This window comes from Accipiter gentilis, chromosome 23 (assembly GCF_929443795.1).
Source record: "Accipiter gentilis chromosome 23, bAccGen1.1, whole genome shotgun sequence".
Lineage (NCBI taxonomy): Eukaryota > Metazoa > Chordata > Aves > Accipitriformes > Accipitridae > Astur > Astur gentilis.
The window spans coordinates 8,850,227-8,870,174 of record NC_064902.1 but is presented as its reverse complement, the minus strand read 5'-3'; the positions used below and the strand labels follow the sequence as shown (position 1 = coordinate 8,870,174).

The following is a 19,948-nucleotide window of genomic DNA, read 5'->3' as shown; positions in this document are numbered from 1 at the left end:
ATTTCTTTTTACATGTCTTAGGGGAATTCCGTTCTTTTCTTATTATTTTGGACAGCAATTAGATTTTATAAAAGCTTTCAGGAAAACATGACTCCACTGGAGGTTTAGTTGCATTGTTTTATATCTTCTTAACTTGAGAATTTTAGGAGTGCTTTAATGCTGTAGTAACTGGTCTAATATTAAACTGCTGAAAGCCAAAAAAAACCCCAAGTGTCATACAAACCTCGACTACTTGAAAGCAGTTTGGGCTAAATAAACAATGGGGAAAGAATGATTCTTTTAAATTTTGAGATTATGAGGGTGGGTACTTGAAAACAGTCCATGTACTCACCATAAACTCCCACAGCATGCTGAGTTCTCTCCTTCTCCACTCACATTCTCTGTGTTCACTGATTCAGTTTCACTGGTGGGCATGCTTGCTGTTAGGAGACAGAAACTGCTTTAGATTGATAGCCAGACAAGGCATTACACAGAATGTCATCTCTTGTTCTATTGCAGGAATGCCTCCACTTTTTGCAGGTCTAATGAGAGCTTGGAAGATCTGAGGAATAGCAGATGAAGATAGACACTTCATCAGTCCTCCTCTTATAAGAAAAGAAAGCACACAGAATTCCAGAGTGTATTGTAGGTTTTTTTGTTTCTTTCCAATAATTCAACATAACTGTTGAAAATGCACTACAGAATACAACATAGAGGCGTTTTGTAACAAAGAGCATGCTGCCCCTAGTAAAGAAATAACCCTGAGCTAGATTTTGTGACCTTTCATTTTAAGAAGTGTTCTGCTAACACTTTGGAGGTGCTTATCAGTTTGTGTTGTTAACACGCTCGCTAATTCCAAGAAATGTCATCAAAGGTCTTTTGAAAATAGAAACTATGACACTCTGATCATAATGACCACTCCATGCTTTTATTTCCATTATGAATTACCAAGGTAAGATGCTAGAAAGTAATTAAGTCTTCAAATACTATATGAGCAGAGAGGAAGGAGCACTGGGAATGGCAGAATGGGTACTACAAAGTATGAGAATTACTACTAATAAAAGGGGGATTATTACATTTGTTATAGAGCAAATTACTGTACATACAGCAGATCATTACTGAATAGTTAGCAATTGTAGCTAGTGGTTTTTTAGACAAAACTCATTTGCAGATTGGTGATCACCATTCATCTTCAAATCAACTGAAACAGAGGGAGGACAACATATGTCAAAAGGTGTTAGGAAATGATGAACAGCTGAAGCTCTCAGTACTTCTTAGGGGAGAACACTACTTCCATGTCTGTAAAGCAAGCATGAAAGGAAAACCTCAGGAACAAGAAAAGTATAAAATGAATGTTGTTGGTTTATACAGTAGAAATACCATATAAATTAGGAAAAAGTAAGAGAGGTGGTAGATGCAGTGAAATTACCGTAGAACAGCAAGAACAAAAGAAAAACAGAGTATCTTAAAGGTGTTCCTGGGTGTACCTTCTCCTGTTTTGATGGTTTGCTTGTTTGGGTTTTTGTTTGGTTGGTTTGTTTTGTTGGAGAGGTTTTAAGCCAATGCCTGTGGACTGAGACTACTGAAGGCAGAACGGCTGCAATGCCTATTTCTGTTAGGGATGTCTCACTATTTTGGTAGCCTAAAGGAGGTTTAAAGCAGGCTTAATTACACGTCTTAATTTAAGTGAGACTCAAGAATCGGGCCCGGAATTTTCTGATTTTCTTAAAGATCAGGTACAAAATGAGAACTGTTAGTAACAGTTTCTCTGCACAGCCTCTATATTGCCTCCACACTGACATAGAGATACATGGAAGTGGTAAATGGTAGTTTGGTTTCCACACCCATCAATTCCATCCAAGTTGAAAGACTGACAGGTCTATGCAGGCTAGATACTCAGCTACTATTTGCAACATCTGAGAATCTGTCCCCATAAATGTAAGTCACCATTACATGAAATGTTAAACACAGGGTTGGCATAACAAAGATCAAAAATGTCCATGCAGGTGTTTGAATAAACAAGGCACTTCAGGCAGTAAGCACAGCAAAACCTTCTTTCACAAGGTTCTTCTATTTTGATGATTCTTTTAAAATACTACTGTAATCGCTTTATATATGTAAAATCCCTGGTTAGCACCTGCAAGTGCCTCAGTTCTAATATCACGCTTCTCTTTTATAAATCAGTTTAAAAAAATGAATATTGCTAGTCTTGTGTGAACTTCACAGCTTACAGTCTCAGAGTTCAAGAGGAATTTCATTCAAAAGTAAAGCAAACAATCTTTGATGATATCCAAAAATTCAAGTTTTAAAATTTCAAAGGTTTTAAGAAAAAACAAATTACAAATTTCAGACATAGTCTCAGATATTCAGAACAAATAGTTTTTATTTAAAAATGCCAGGGCCTTTTGCAATAAATGCAAGGAGTTTCCGTGTCTGGTAAAAAACTGAAATAGTTGTCTTGTGCTGAATGACTTGCATGCTGTTAGGAAACACAACATTATAGCCACCTAATGATGAACATTTTAGCACTTGTGATGAGCGACTTCAAAATATGAGTGCAGAAGTCTTGTTTCATACGCTGCTCTTAGGCACTGCCACGAAAACAGAGCTAGGCCCACTTTTGCAAGTATTACATATGGGCAATGTGTCCCACACTTGTGTTATAAATTTACCAACCCTTCCCTCATCTAAAAGCAGTACCCAGAGTCCAGCTCCTCACAAAGTGTGACTCAGTGTCACACAAATGCTATTTGTTTTAACACATGCCAAATAATTTTTAAAAGAATAAGTGTTAAGTAATATAATTTTAATTCAAATCTACCCAGACTTGATGCATGAACCCACAGTGAGAAACACCAGCCCATTTTGAACATGACCGCATGAAGAAAAAAAAAAGTACCAAAGAGAGAGAGGGGGAGAATCTTTGTCCTTACTGAAGGCAGTGTCAGTTCAGCTAATTATGAAATACAGCCAGAATGTTACTATTTCAGACAGGGCTATTGCTCTAGCTCTATTAGTGACTTGCTGTCCTGGTTTCAGCTGGGATAGAGTTAATTATCTTCCTAGTAGCTGGTACAGTGCTACGTTTTGAGTTCAGTGAAGAATGTTGATAACACTGATGTTTTCAGTTGTTGCTAGGTAATGTTTAGTCTAAAGTCAAGGATTTTTCAGCTTCTCATCCCCAGCCAGCGAGAAAGCTGGAGGGGCACAAGAAGTTGGCACAGGACACAGCCAGGGCAGCTGACCCCAAGTGGCCAAAGGGGTATTCCATATCATTGGACGTCATATCTAGTATATAAACTGGGAGGAGTGGGGGCAGGCGGATCACTGCTCTGGGACTAACTGGCCATCGATCAGCGGGTGGTGAGCAATTGCACTGTGCATCATTTGTATATTCCAATCCTTTTATCATTACTGCTGTCACTTTATTAATGTTATCATTATCATTATTATTTTTTTCTTTTTATATTCTATTAAGCCATTCTTATCTCAACCTATGAGTTTTACTTCTTTTCCCAATTTTCTCCCGATTCCCACTCGGGGGGGTGGGGAGTGAGCGAGCCACGACACTTGTAGGTGCTGTGTTACAAAAATGGAAGAGGAAAAAAAGAACCATAGACAGTTAAGTTTACATTAGAAATTGAGTTATCATTACACTGTATTTTATATGCCAAAAGAAAAACTTGACAGAAGTACTAAGAAGGGCACCATGTGGAAGTCTAGCTCCAGCAATGCTAGCAAGTCATTAAAACTTTAGCCAGAAGAAAACAGCAACACTGCATGACCACATCCACTCTCATTAATACAAGCAACGTGGCAAGTCTTGAAAAGTCTCAATTTCATGACCACAGCTTTTTAAAGGTGGTGTTCATTGGGTAAAGTACAGCACACAGAATGAACTTTTGAAAGACCATCTGATCTCAGTAAGGCCAGCTTTGAGATCTTTAAACTGCAGTTTAAATACTCCAGTATTCAAAAGAAGATACCAGATTTTCTCTACTCTTTATTCACCTTTTGCCTTTATTTTAGTGGCATCCTTCTGGAAAGATTATCTAGATTTCTAGATAGTATCAGCTCTCTTCAATTATAGCAACTGGTTTCAAACAAAAGAATGCTTGCATTAGGCAATATAAGCAACTCATACAGCATGCAGCTTAATACTTTCCTGAGTATATAGAAAATAGGTCAAATATATCAACCACTACATTTTATTGCTGCGGATAAGAAAATAGATTGTTTTTCTCATCTTGTAATGTTCACTATTTCTCTAAACAGTTTTCAGGTTTTGGAGCAGGGATTTCAAACTCCACTCCAGGACATAATATAACTAGTGCATAGCTAAGAGCAAGTCAGTGTCCATCAGCATTGGTATGTCCTAGCCAGCTGGAGCTGGAAGAAATAAAGTCCATAATCCTGCAGTATGACAATTTAGTGTCACTGTCGAATCCAGAAGCAGGCTAAATTCCACCCTGAATTATTGAATTGTGGTGGCAAGTATTGTTGTTGGAATGTTTTCCTCTAGAAAGTATATAATTAATATTTTAAACTGGTTCAACTTCAGCTATGCATTTTTGATCCATAGACTGATCTCATATCCACACTGATGCACATTGGGTAGCTTTCTGGTTACACATGCTGAAGGAAAAGAGCTGCAGAAGTGGAGTGATCTGCACAGCTAGTCAGATAATCAGCAATAGCTAGTGAAGAAAATCTTACAATTATTAAAAAAGATACTATACTGGGAAAATTTTAGACCAACCTTGCAAAAAATGCTCATCCTCTGTCTGCTAGTAACATCCAACCTATTCCATGAGCTCCAAAATTCTCCTAATTCTTTCTCAAATCAGTACATGGATTTTCTGAATCCTTTACACCAAAATTTTGAGGTAGTCAAACAGGAAAACAGAACAAAAAAAAATGCCCAAAGAGGCAACATTATCATTGCAAATGTATCTCCAATTTTCTTGAGTCTGCTGTATGCCCAGAAAACACATCAGAAAGAAGTGGTACTACCTATTCTGACTGTGAAGCTCCTCAGGGTAAATTCAGTTTAAGGAGGAGGTGACTAGAAGATGTTCTACATGATACTGTAGCAAGGTATCTGTTTTCATAGTGCAGATTTAATGTTGATACTGTCAACAAACATTCTTACAGGCTCTCTCTTTTTATAGACAGCCCATGGAAGCTCAATATAAGGTTGAATGGTTGTATATCAGTGGAAGGAGAGCAAAATAATCAATCTTCATTACAGAAGCATCACTGAACCTACCGCTTCTAGCCTGAAGGATGACACTATGAATCTTGGGAATGTTGTATGCTCTACAGATGTGGTGCTTTTAATAGAACTAGAGGTAATGCAGAGGAAACTATTTAGGGTGGGATTTCTAATCCAGTGGTAGTCTTACGTTTGAGCTACCGAGATCAGTGTAGTAGTCTCACAAATACAGAAAGTAACAGACTTAGGCCACCGATTTGTACTGTGGAAAAATCCGACTCATAAAACCTGCCCTGCAAGACACAGGTGAAATGAAGTCACTGCACACGTGCTTGAGAATGCTTTTGACTAGCAAGGTCAGGTACTAGTAGCAAGACGGCGTTTGCGGCCAGCAGATGACAGGCCAGTTTTCAGCCAGTTCCATGCTGCTTCATGACTGACATCAGAACCTGAACCTGTGTGTTTAAGGGCATATCCAAAGTAAAATTGCAACCACTGCCTTTTAGCAATTTTTATGGAAAAATTACTCCAGCCTTTAAAGCTGTGTGAGCTATTAGAAAATATATATTGTTACACAAATAATTTCAAGCAGACTCAGTATTTGTAGAAAATTTGTCCATCGGGTCCTAGCAATTTCTGACTTAATTTTCTGCATTCTCTAAGGTAACCAGATCAGATTTGTCAGCCTCAGTCTGAGCCACAATAGTGATTCTTAGGACAGCAAGGAAGTCAGTTGCTCCAATAACTTTGTTGTAGGTAGGATTAAAACTACATCTCCTGATTACTAACATTGTAATTATGTCAAATCAATACATTTGCCAGTATTAAAAGAGTGTAGATTTGAAAATAACTATCATATTCTAAGACCCCTGTCCATCTCCACTGTGGGTGGGAAAGAAATTGAATAAAACACAAATTACAGAGACAAAACCATCAATAACAAGAGGAGATACCGTAAAAGTTTGTTATGTTTTGTTAGATTCTCCATTAAAAGTATTATAAATAAAGAGTAAATATTATCATCCTACTGTTCTAAGCTTACACTATGATCCATTATAAAGCTTGTAAAATACTTTAATTAAATTTTTCACACCTGAATTTAAAATACATTTTTTTATCTGGTTTACCTGACTTTTGAAAAAGAAAACCTATGCTTCAACAAGAACATCACAGAGAAAGAAACTTCAGTGGAAATCTAAATAAATTAAAGACTACACTTTAGGAGGGTAGAGCACTGCAGCACCAGTCTATTTCAAACATGCACTTAAAACAGCAGAACTGCATGCATGAGTGTCTACATGCTAAAGATGTATATGTCTTTGTTACAGAAAATGCATACAATATGTGCTTTCAAAAGCTAACACATCAGATGCAGTATTGGCACAAAAGAAAGTTCAACTGCAAATCAGAACATGTTTTACCATGTTTATTGGAAGAACGACCAAAGCAACTAAGTCTGCTTTTCTTCTTCTCTTCCATTAAGTCAGCCAATGTAACCCCTTCGCGTTAAGTACATGTAATCCCAGCATTTACACAGTAGGTGGCAGCAGTTGCAACGCAAAAAAATAAAAATGTGTGCATATATACAACACAAGCAACGTTAGGCAAAACAAATTGAAGTTACCGGCAGCATAACTTATCAGAGCTAAACCCCTCACCTCCCACTGATTTTTGCATTTTGAGCTAAATTCGCAATGCTTTGAAGTCAATGGAAGTTTTTTTCATCGACTTCAGGGTAACTAGCTATTAGTTTATAATAAAGACTTAACTTTTACTAAAGGCATATTTACAATTCTAGTAGTTAAAAGATACTCCATTATTCAACAGCACTGAATACCTGCCCACTATCAGCAACAGAGATGTACGAATACAGGGGGTTCATATATAAATGACTTAATGACTTCTCTGGTTAGAAATTTAAAAATGCTGGGGTTGCAGGAACCTAAACTACATTTTTAAAGGATTATGTAAGAAGCTATTAATCACTGATATAGCTGCCTTTGAAATCTGTACCTTTTCCTGCCATAGAGAGAAGAGATCTTCTGTATCCTAAATCCAGAGCTGCTCTACATCGTTGAAGGACATTATGGTGATCTTCCATCACCATAAATCAGCAGTAACCTTGATCACCCAGAGGTTCAGGAATTCAAAGTAGGGATGTAGCTAGATGCCTAGAAGCCTGAAAATGATTATTCTGCCTATCTTGGGACCCAGCCCTACCTTATGCTTCAAAGAGAGTTCTAGAAACACATCATCAGTATATGGGGACTAAATTTATTTCATAAGCTTGCTACTCAAGATTACTAACTTGGTGATAACTAACTAAATTTCACCTGACTCCCAAACAGGTGTCTCATTTTCATAACTATGCTCCTAAACCAAAACCTTCCCACAGAATAACTGGATAGATAGCTTGTGCTCTCATCATACCTCCCCATGCAATGTGATATGTAGCAGAGCATGTCTTGAATGCAAGGAGGTGGAGAAATTTAGCAACCCTTTCTTCTTTACAGTGTCTTGCCGCTGACATTAAAAATGAAATTCCAAACCACATATTTAAGCACGTGCACAAACCCAGGAGTGCTAAGAGATTGCCTGTTCACTGGAAATTTCCACTCAAAATACATATTCGTGCCTGAAAATAAATCATTGGGATTTGCTTTAAAGTTCCTTTAATTACTTTCCTTCTCCTAATTTTACTCTGCAAGTCTTCTCCAACTCTTAACTTACCCTAAAATTATGTCTAAGTTAACAGTTTAGAGCCAAAAGCTCTCTCAAAATCAACAACTATGTAAACAAGTATTTTTGATTTATGAAAGGCCTATATGACCTAGAAAGTGTTCAAGGAACACTGGAGCAAATGGTTCTTTTGCAGCACATTAAGAAACATCCAATTTGAACAGGATGGAAGAAGTTCCTGGGATTTCACCTGCAGACACACAAACCAGGTCTATCAGCACAGTCCATCAGCTGACAGCATGGTTGTCCAATGCTCTGTGCAAATTCGGCATCACCTACAAATCTGCATGGCAGTCTGGTACAAAGTATATTTGCTCCATAAAGTGTTCAATCTTTTACTTCTTAGTCTCAGGCTTTTATACTGATACTCAAACCCACAGTTTATGTATTCCTTCCACACAACATTAGTAGCAATATCAAAGTGTAGTGAACTCTTTGGCCTTTTTGCTCTGCTCAAGATAAAAACTCTGTGCTACAGGTTCTTATATAGACATAAATTATTCTTTTCTGGGTGATGCTGACATCAACATCAACCCACAAGTTGCCTTCCAGCCTGTCATAAAGTCATCGCTTCCTTCCAGTCAGTAACACAGATTCATACCCTGCTTTTATTGCAAACTAAAGGACTAATAAAATTCTGAAACTCAAAAGTATAAAGATTTTTAAAAACTTCATTACATGCAATACAGAGATAAGTTTAAAAACAGATACCTCAATATCAAACCACGTAATTTTCACTATTTTACTACTTCTGAAAAGTGCTATGGTTTAAAAGAATAGTTCACGACAAATTAGCAGCACTAAAGAACAGTAATAATGTATTACTTCAACACAGAAAATAATATTCTGAGTTGCCTTTGACAAACCACTTGCAGGTGCATTTTCTTCTATATACTCTGGTATCTAAATGAATAAATACCATGACTTTCTGGAGTATCACGTGAATAATAAGGTGCTATTTAGCATTAGTATATTACTGAAATTTGGACTTTAATCTTACATTTAGTATTAAATCGTAAGCCACATCCTGAATCCATGTTCTCATTTATGTACAGCACCTAAAGTTCTCATGAAAATTTTAACCACTACTATGTAAACAAGGCTAAGAGGCTAAAATAATCTCTACTAAACTATGGCATTAAAATACTACCCTTACTCGAAATTTCTGACATAGAGAAATCTATTATAACGTTTGCAGTTGTTGCAATATCATGAAACTAACTTGTTCCTTTGCATTTTGACTCAGGTCAGAAGCACTAGAGGGCCACTACAGCATAAATTACCTTTCCCATAATACCCTATACACCACTATTTAATAAATATATTGTAAGTAAATGATAATTATATTTCTTACTGTCAAACAAAAATCTCACAAGATTTCATTTATTTCACACTCAGTTAATACATCTAGTAAAAAAAGATTTTATATAGTTTTCTTGAATATCAAAAAGAAAGATCCAGAAAGTCACTTCCCTACTTCAAATCTCAAAAAAAATCTTCACTATTAGCACAAGGTTGTTTCTCGATTGTAGTTTTGGTCATGTTTTTTAAGCTTTTCATATTATTATTTTTTCTATTGCATGCACCTACAGGCAAACACATATTCTTCTTCAGTGGCAACTTGCTCGTAAGCACTAACTTTTTAGAGAACGCAAATAAAGCAAAATTTTTAAGTCTCAGTAATGACTGAATGCAGACAATGATTTTGACATGGGCAGCTCAGAGCAGAATTTTGTTGTAAGATTCTGAACTATCTTCCATGACTAAGCATCAATGTATTAACAGACATGATTACCCTGCTAACAAACATTTTTGCAAACTGGAAATCATAGGCTACATCAGACAGGCTGTATTCACCCCAGTGTAACACCCTTAAAAGCAGTCAAACTGTCCCACACAGAAGTAGTACAGAGTAAAGAACACGTACTGTTCCGCTTGCCTTCTTCATCAACCTCTTCATCATTCTCAGGGTCAATGTCTTCTGCCTGTGTAATCCAGTCTAAATATCCCTTCAGATCTTCTTCAAGCTGCTGTTTTTCACGTAGCTTCTGAAAGTCCCCTCGGGCCTTGGCTTTTTCTCTTTCCTTGGAAAATTCTCTATCAAATTCAAATAAAGCAGAAGAAAAAAACCTGATTGTCAAACTCCCAGGCATTTTGGCCTAGGTCTTGACATTGCAGAATAACATACTGACATAGAAAATGAACTGAATAAACTACACTGACAATTTGAGAGCTTCTTTGAAAACAAGACAGTGGTGCAAAGAAGTCATGGCAAATCCCTATCCCGTTACATCAAAACTTCCACAGCTTTTAAGATTTAACTGAAAAACAGGCAGTATTCTTGACTCTTCCCACATTGGAAAAGGAAATTCTGGTGGCCATTTCTAAAATCCTTCCTCTTCCAGCCACAGTTTATTGCCCATGTCCAAACATACTTATTTCAGTGCATGGTTCACAGAATTCCACTAATGGGCTCTCTGCATAGACACCTGTGTTGTTTAAGATCTGGATGTTTTTGCCCCTTTGCTCTCTGTAACAGAACCTAGAAATCCCAAGCTCACAGATCAGAAACACATCCTTTTATATAAACTGAATCCTCTGTCTCATTGTCCCAATCTCAAGACAATGTATTTGATTGTCTGTCTAGTTTAGTTCGTGCTTTGGGTCAATCCTTCAATTCTCATGGAATGACAATTAAAATAATTAAGTCATGCTCTTTGAGAAGGAGATTGGGTAAAATGGCCTACTGAGGTCTCTTCCAACCTGAATTACCCCATGAGTCTATGATTCCCTAATGACATATGACTCAAGACAATTATCAAGTAAATTCCTGTACCATGACATTTCGCATGCCAACATTATTACAACATTCGGTGTGATACACAGCTCCAAACATGTAACTCCCTTCACTAGAAGGATCAAACATTTTCCAGTTTATCCGAGTATCAATAGGTATGATTAGGGGTAGGCAAGCATCTTTTGAACTATATTTTAACAATGTACTGATTCAGGATTTAAAATCAAGCTTGTTCTGATTAACCTGTTAATCTTACAATAGAGCTGAAATTAAACCTAAAAAATGGCTATAGTAATTTCATTTACTATGAATTTGCAACCCCTTTATTTATTGTGAACTTTCACTTGAAAATATTCCCCAATTAACACACTCTCAAGGGGAAATTTGTTAGGGCACTCAATAATATCCTTTTTCAAGTGGAAAAATATTAGGAAATTAGCGTGCAAAATATTTTAACAAGGTGAACACAATTATCAATATGATGTTGCCCTGCTAACAAAATACAGCAGGATAATAGAAAGTCTTATAATTTTTCAACATGGTATTTCAGGTCAGTGAAAGACATTACTTATTTGGAATTGCAAAAATATAATCTCTCCAGGTTTTTTTTATTTTATTTTTATAGGTTTTTTTACAGCCTTCAAGCACATCTTTTAAACACTAAATTTCTGCTTTGACATTAGTAAATTTAAGAGTTAAACTCTTTACATACAACCATACAGATTTTCTTTTTTTTTTTTTTTAATGTTATGTTGTGGAAGCTAAAAAGCTTTCTGTTGCAAAAGCTAAGAGGCAGGCACTACACCTTTTTCAGTTGAGGACTTAATTCAACAAAAATTTGGTTTGGCATGTGGAGATCATCCTGTTCCATCTGATGGCACTGTATTGAAGCTGAAGAATGCCAGTGCTTGCTTTGCATTTGCTACCCTTCACCTAACATCCAAGGACAAGGTCCTTCAAAAGGCCATCTCTTCACAAAAATGCTTGTGAAAGACAGCGAGCTCTCTGAGGGATAATTGCCTTTTTTTAACAAAAAAAAAAAAAAAAAAAAAAGAAGGAAAAGAAAAAGATTTCATTGTTTTGGCAGATGATGTCACAAGCCTATAAGAAATCGTTTGGTTTCTGGAATGGTGGGTTTAAGCTCTCTCAGAGATAGTACATCCTTTACATCTGATTGAGACAACATACTCGTGACTCTCATGCCATAGGCAGTATCTTTGAAAAAAGAACTATCAGATGTAACAAGCCTTGCTAGCCTTTACTGAGTATTCATGTTTTGTTCAGTTAAGTTCTTTGGGTGTTTTTAATTAGGGTGAAGGATATGTGATGTGTGTGGGTAAAGTAAAATGAAAGTTGCTGTTATTTTATGAAGTGAGAGAAATAATTTAAAAATTAAACAGTTGGCAAGGCTGATACTTTCAACAGCAGTTCATCCATGACTGAACCAACTTTTAACTTTGACTTTACATTAAAATGGCTGCATGCAGAGAATTAAACACAGTTGTTATATACACAGCTAACTATGACCTTTCCCTTTACTACACAGCATAGAAGTCAGATTTTGTCTTGTTAAATGCTGCTGCAATTTATTAGTAGGGGGAGATCCAATGGTGTTTAATTTCCATGATATTTAAAAATCTTACTTTTCTTTTTAAAACCTGACTGTTTGCAAGGAAGTATAACACCTGAGAATACTGCATTTTCTTTAGGGAAGGGAGGAATCTGGCTCTATGGTATTTTTTTCTACCAGAGTCACAATGAAGTGGCATCCCTCAGACGCACATATGTACATATTTCCTTTTACTGAAATACCATGATAAGAAAGGGGAATTAAATGGAATTGGAATGTAATGAGTTTCTTGTTAGCAGAACAAAAGCATTTTTTTTCCAAGAAACAAGAAGTTATTTGAAAAAGATGATGGGGGTGCGATGAGGAAGAGACATGGGCTTTTTAAAGCTTCTGACAAAGAAATTTAGACAAGATGTTTGAATATTTAGACACAGATATATAGACATCGGCTGTTCTCCTGAAAGGAGGAATAAGAAAGCTGCTTGTGCAGCATTTCACAGCTATGGAGAGCATAGGCTAGGTCCAGGGCAGAAAGAAAAAGCTTTTGGTTGTGCAGGCAGCATAGGTACCAACATGGTTAGACTAATGGCCTGAAGCGGCCTCCCTGACTGTCATGAGCCCAGTACTCAGTCCAGAAGCCTATGGAATTGACAGGCTTAGGAAGTGGCACCTTAATTGTGGTAAGCGGACTCAAGCTCTGTCAATATTTGGTTTCACAAATGCCTGTGCTAAAAGCTAACTTCAAAACACACGTTACATTCTGGATTGATAAAATGACCTGGATCTGGCATTTGAAAGTGTATATTTGGGGAGGTGGGGGTGGGGTGACTGTTCATTGACTAAACTGGCAAAAATTGTATTCAAAGGGCTGTTGTGACTATGCTAGCATTCATAAGGACCTTTCCACTAAAATACGCTTTAAATCAGTCTCCACCCAAGTTGCAAACTGAAAAATCCTGAGGAGCTATTCTGATTTGACACCAGCATATATAAAATTAAAATCAGGCCTATTGCCTATAAAATTTCAGTTTAAAAATAAAATGGATTTAAGTAGTTTTCATAAAGCATAGGACTCAGTGAACATGTTGTTGTCCTAATTTCAACAACTAGAAAAAGCCAAGACTACTATTGTCTCATAGTCTAAAGGATAATATGCTTCAAAATTAAGACTTTAGGCTAGCAGGTCTAGAAAGAGCTTTTTGCAAATCTCTGCTTCTGAAGAATCTTATAAAGTGGACCTGCATAACTTTTATAATACCACCTTGTATAATTACCTCTTTGCCTTCAAAAATATCTTTTCTTCAAAACAGTCTATTGCTATGTAGATGGAGGCAATTCAGTTTTTGATTTCACCACAAATGCAAATAAATCAGACGACCTAGCCCTAGCCAGCCTGATTTTGATCTAGCTAAATATGACTAAAAATTGCAGCATATGACAATATCCTATAAACCGAGTGAAGCTTCAAATTGCAGCCATAGCATAAATAACTCAGTCAATTGCATCTGCAGCAGAAAGGAGACATCACTTGCAAAATAAAGCGTTCTGTGGAGACTCACCTACATAATATAACTTATTCTTAGTGATAACTAAACTACTATATAAAATGCAAGTTTTATTTCTATTGCCCCAAAACTCCTTGTGTTCCTGCAGAAAGATGATCTCAGTTCCCTGTTTAGGCACACCACCATCATCATCAATGGTTGTTGAGGCTGAAGTATATAAAATGCAGGGTTTGAGGTCATGCTTCAATAGTCCGGGGCAATCATTTTCATGCCAGGTTTTTCCTTTCTTCAACAGAGCGAAAGAGCTTCTGCTGGTATGCATCTGCTGGGAATGGCTGGATACAACAGGGTAGATAGAGGTGGCAGCAAGGAGAACCTACTGGGACTCAATTATAGCTCTCTGGTTCTCACACCTTAATTTGAGGCAGGGTTATATTAACCAAAAATCCTAAGATGACAATTTGTCCCTTCTCACTGTAATTCACAGACATAATAACTAAGGAGACACCTATACTGGCTTCCTATCCACTGAAAGTTCTTCCATGCTAAAGGCTAGACACTTTTCATAATAAGGGGGCTTGTGCAGCAACATGAGTGTTGCTGTACTTCCTGTGCATCACTAGGCATTGATGATAGGAAATAAACAGTTGCCTTCAATGTCTAAGCATAAACCAGTACACTAATTCTTCATTGGGTATATGACTGCCCCTCTGTGTCACTGCAAATGCAGTGAGAGAGAGAATTCATCTACTGCAGTGTGCAACTTACTGCACACAGGTTCTGGTATGTGGAAAGCGTTATGCTAATGCTATAAGTAGAACTGTCACCCAGACATCCTAGACTCTCATTTATTCACAGAGCACAGTCACATAATAACAAAAATGTACTCACAGGAGTACAGCGTTGGCCACCAGACTCACAGAAGAGGTTTCACACAGTGGTAACCATACCAACCAACAAATTAGCAGAATCAAATCAGAGAACTCAAACTGCTCAAACTGTACAGATGAGCACAGACAACAGCTCACAGCTGGGTGTAATGTGTAACAGATTTAGAGAAACATAAAAAAGGTTAAGTAACATCACATCTTTAATTGCTGGATATTTGTATACATCGTTGTTACCTCTTCTTTTAGAGATAATAAAAACTCATAGGTGGAACGCTGTAGAATTTTCTGCAGCACACAAAAAATTCTAGCAGGAATTTTCCTTGAGCAAGGAGCATTGGGTTCTTGATGGGGAAATGCAAACCAGTGTTACCGACCCATAGTTATTTCTATATAGTTCGTTAGCAATTGGCAAAATGTATATTCAATGGCTCCAGCACAACCCCTGTGTAGCAGAGGGCCTGTACAACATTTTGTGCCAGAGTGCACATGTATGCAATGAGATCATCTGGGGGAACAGCAAGATAGGCAACAATTCGATAGAGCAAAAAAACCTAAGATCTGATGTTTCAGATTGTTATTATATCTATATATTAAGATGTGCTCATTCTGTCCTGAGTAGAGACCTGTTTGGCTCAGGACACACTGGATTTCTTAGAGGAAGAACTGGCAGTACTGAGCACAGGACCATAACGCAGAGTGTATTCACCCAACCATCGCGACGGGCACCGCGAACGCGGTTTTGGAAACTGATGTGGTTTGTAACCTGGCAGTAGCTGATCAGCAAGCATCTCGCAGGACTAATCCCTAAGAAGCCTTGGTATGATAAGTTCAAACAGGACTGAAATAAAATCAGTTCTTATTCTAGAATACTGAACTACTCCCATTGACTTTAGTGGTCTCTGTCTAAAGCAGTTGGTTAGTTAATGCTGTATACAGCTGAAAGTATTTGCTGATTATTTTTTGTTAGTATATTCAATTGATCAATCAAGGATAATAATATTATTTGGTTTATATCTATTTGTGTTTGAGCTTTATTTTTACCAGCCACACAGCAATCAAAAAGAACCTGCTTTAGCTCATAACCTGCTGAGATCTAGAGCTGAAGTCCCTCTCCTCTTTTTGAATGTATATTCTGTTTATCTACGTGAGGGAGTTAAATTTTTATCCATAACTTTTTTATTTTACTAAGCCTTCCCTCTGCTGTGAAAAGGAACACTGTCAAAACCGGTTTATTTCTCTTTTGCTGAAAGACTATGGATGACAGTTCACTGCCGTTTTCTATTTAGTGCATCATTATTCAAATGTCTTTTTCTACGATTTTTTCCATATATACTGTAGACAACAGTTCTTGGGTGTATAAGCTTATCTGTGCCAACATATTTTATGTGACATTAATTGACAGATATTGCCATGACATTAGCATGGATGAGTACGTACCCTTAGCTTTTAGAAACATTATGTACATACATTGCAAATAATACTGTGGGAAAGAAATGGAAAAAATTAACATTCTTTTAGTAACCTGCAAGACTTGCATGTAGGAGGATGTATGTAAGGACATGTCAAAGCTTATGCTTTGCTGTCCTTTAGCAAGGCAATAAATTCAACTTACAGAGATTTATTAAAGTGTGCTTGAAAGGTCTTATTTGTTCCCATGGCTACCCAAAGAAATACTAATGCCTTAAGTAGAAAATGCCGTCAGCGGAAGCCATCCCCTAGTGATAAGGGCTATCTTCAGGAATAGATTATTATGCATCATTAAAAGCCATGCCTCTTGATAAATAAGTTATGAAGTTTTATAATTCATTATTTTCTCTGTTTATAGTAAACCAGTTTAATACATGCTAAATTACTGGCATATTTATTTTAACTTTCAACACAATTATAAAGGTACTTTCAGGGGGGTGAATATCTCTCAATTCCCTTACTTTTTTAATGTTTAGCTTTACTTGTTAATTTTCTAATAACCTTAATTTTATCATTTGTAACTTCCTCATTTCAGTTCACTGTCTCTTGTGCCAATAGTCATGATATGCTCTGGTCTTTTATCCTGGAATATTTGGAGGAGGCCTGTCCTCAGGTCCCAATTTCCATGCCTAGTATTTCATGACTTCAGAGAACACAGGCCCAGTATATGCCTGTTACACACACTATGTAACCAAAGCTACATGTGAAAAAGCCTCTTGAAGCAGTCCACCACCCTTCACAGAGCTAGAATTGCTGAGCAGCTCCTCCGTGGCAATTTCCCTGCCATTCCATCAAGTCTGAAGTTGCCCCAAAGATGCACTGCCTAATCCTTGCATCACAAGCAGTGGAATTTTTACAAAGGAAAAAAAGATCCTCTAGTATCTCTTACAGACTGAACCCACTCCCTGCTTCTGGCTCAAAAGACATAGCAATCAAAATAGAATGTGACCATGTCATGATCACCCTGCAATTTCTAGCAGCTAAAACAATTATTTGGAGCCACATACAGATTTAAATTTGTAATGTGAATGAGCAAAATGCGGACCAGCCCAAGATAATGAAAATGCAAAGATATCTGAGTACACCTATGGCAGCTTTCCAGAGCTGCAAGCATTTTGCTCTGTATTTCCAAATGTTGAAAGAATTCAGAAATGCAGTCTTATGGTGAAAGATCAGCTGACAGTTCCAGGTGTCCAGCTAGATTCCTAAGAAATTCACTGTGCTGAAAGAAATTACTAACATGCACATGTTTTGAACCACACTTCCAAACACATTACCAGACACATTGCTGGAGCTGGATCTAGAGCCAATTTTTTTCTAAAATGTTTGGGGAGGAGCTGTTTGTCAACTCTGTTCTCAAGCCAAAGTTATCACCTTCTTCAGAACCCTCTGTTGAAGTCAGACCAAGAGCCATCACTAGAGCCCTTTCCTAGAGCCATATCTATAGTTGGCTCTAGAGCCATTTCTAAAGCACTTTCCAGAAATAGATCTTAGGCCAATCTCGGAGCCCTTTCCCAGAGCAGGACAAGGGCCATTTCTTGAGGTCTTTTCCAGAGCTGGATCTAGGCTCAATTGCCCAGCCATTTATGGGAGACGGATTTAGAGCACGTTCTGGAGCCCTTTCCCATAGCCCTTTCTGAAGCTCTTTGTAGGGGCCTTTACTAAAGCTGCTCTAGAGAGGTTTATCTCACAATCCCTTTCTAGAGCTGAATCTAGATCCCATTTCTGGAAAGCATCTCTAGAGCTGGGCCTAGGACAATTTGTACAGGTCATTGCTGGAGCTGGAACCATTTCTGGTGTCTTTTTTAAAGCTGGGTCCATAATTGCTGAGATGGAACTACAGCCTGAGCTGGATTTGGAGCCATTTCTAAAACCTGACCTGGAGCCTTTTTTCTAGAATGCCTTTTCCTGTAGAGTCCTGCAAACTGAAATAGCTTTCCAACTGAGAATTCACTTTGAGAATAATGTGAATAATATTAGTGTCTAATACGTAGTAAAAATTAGAGTATTTTGAAAAAGCTGAATTACTTCAAGCCTATGAATTCCCTCCATCCTTGTAATTCAAGAGCGTATTTAGAAAAAAAAAATCTCCACAGTCAGCTTCCATGCAGAAATTAAAAAATGTACCACATGCAGATTCCACACACACATTATTTCTATTAATTTACGCATCTGCTATTAAAAATATGAACTCTACTTTTAAGACTGTCACCTTCACCAGGTAAAAACTGACATGGACCTCCAGGAAATACTCACCTTCAGAAATGGCTAGATGTAAAACAAAAGATCTCCCAAATCATCATTCTCATCCACTTGTACAGTATCTAAATACATCAAACATGCAGTGCACAAAAGGCATTACAGAAATACAAAGGGGCAGATGGTCACAGAGTAACAAAGGAGTGCAAAGAGAATGAATGAATATTTTAAAACTGCAAACAGATCAAAACAGCAGGCAGATTTAAATGTACACAGCATAACTTGATATAACAGGAAGTAACACTTTCATACAGAAAAGGTGTATTAGGCATTCAGATTCTATTTCCAAAATCTGTATGCAAAGCCATGCTTTTCAAGTAAGTTGGCATAATTTTTGCATTCTTGAAGTTTGATTGGTTTAGTAAAATTTAACTTTCTTTGTAGATTTATCATAAACCAAGTTTCATGCTACGGTTTTAAGAGCATAAAACTTAAAAGCTAGTAACTCATAAAAAAAACCAAAGAATGCATGTGTTACATATTCAATGCCTGGCTCAGAATGAAAAATATTAGCTTTCTACTAAGGAATACAAACACAGCCATAGGATTTTACTATTACATCATTTTTAGCCATAAAATTTGTAGGTCTAAACAGAAATTATGTGAAAAATATTTATTATTTATATACAAATGGCATTTAGTGATCATAATAAATCAGTGTAACAGTATTCCACACTGGTCTTTGTCAGAGTTTCAAACAAGTATGCCAGGACATTTTCTTCACTTATGTACCAAACATTAGTTTGGTATGATATGTATCTTTTAGGAGTCCTCTCTTTTCCTTTCTCCTTCAGCTCTCAAGATCAATCTTTGGTGATATTTATATTCACATCTCAGTTCACTAGTATAATTTTCTTCAGCATAGAAGACACGAAAATGGAGTGTTAGGAAGGCTCTTTCATGTATTTAAGGCAAACATGGATTCAAACAATTCATCAAGCACCCTGAGCAGTCTAGTGACACTGCAGTTAGGTGATACTATGACAGAAAACAAATTTAGGAATGAATGACTTCATGAATTTAAGAAGAGTTCACATCACACTTGACACTGCCATTTCTGTTCACTGGAAATCGAAGGCAAGCTAGCAATGGCTCTGAAGAGCATTAGAGCTCTACAGATCAAGCAATACCTAGAAATCAGTGGTGATTTCTTATCTGCAGAATGAAACCTAAGGACAAGGGGACACCTATTCCCCTGTATTGTAACAGCATCTAAAGAACAACTCCATATTTCAACAAATATCATAAAGTTGCAAACCTTATAAAGTATTTTAAATATATTAAATCAAATGTAAAGCTTAGCTGTGAGGGTGTCTCTAAATTTCCAAGGCTTCAGTAGAAATGAACATGTGCAACAGAATACCATATCTGGCATTACTTTCCCCACAAATTATTTTTAAAAATGTTAAAGTCTGAAACCAGTAACAATTGGAGTCATGCAAGGGAAAAGGGGAATATTTAGTTAACTGTTACCACAGGACACCTCTGCACAACAGGAAGAAAACTAATTGCTTCTTATGACCTTCT

The 19,948-nt window shown here is 37.1% G+C and overlaps 1 protein-coding gene across 13 annotated transcripts in view; it reads right to left on the bottom strand.

The window, feature by feature from the left end:
• CACNA1D (calcium voltage-gated channel subunit alpha1 D) overlaps positions 1 to 19,948 on the bottom strand; it is a 238,737-nt gene that overhangs the window by 87,268 nt on the left and 131,521 nt on the right. For all 13 annotated transcript variants that reach the window (XM_049826575.1, XM_049826566.1, XM_049826573.1 and 10 more), the window contains exons 9-10: positions 9,861 to 10,030; positions 332 to 419 (exon numbers count right to left, since the gene is read on the bottom strand). In XM_049826575.1, the coding sequence (XP_049682532.1) occupies positions 332 to 419; positions 9,861 to 10,030 (258 nt within the window). The remainder of the gene's footprint in view (positions 1 to 331; positions 420 to 9,860; positions 10,031 to 19,948) is intronic.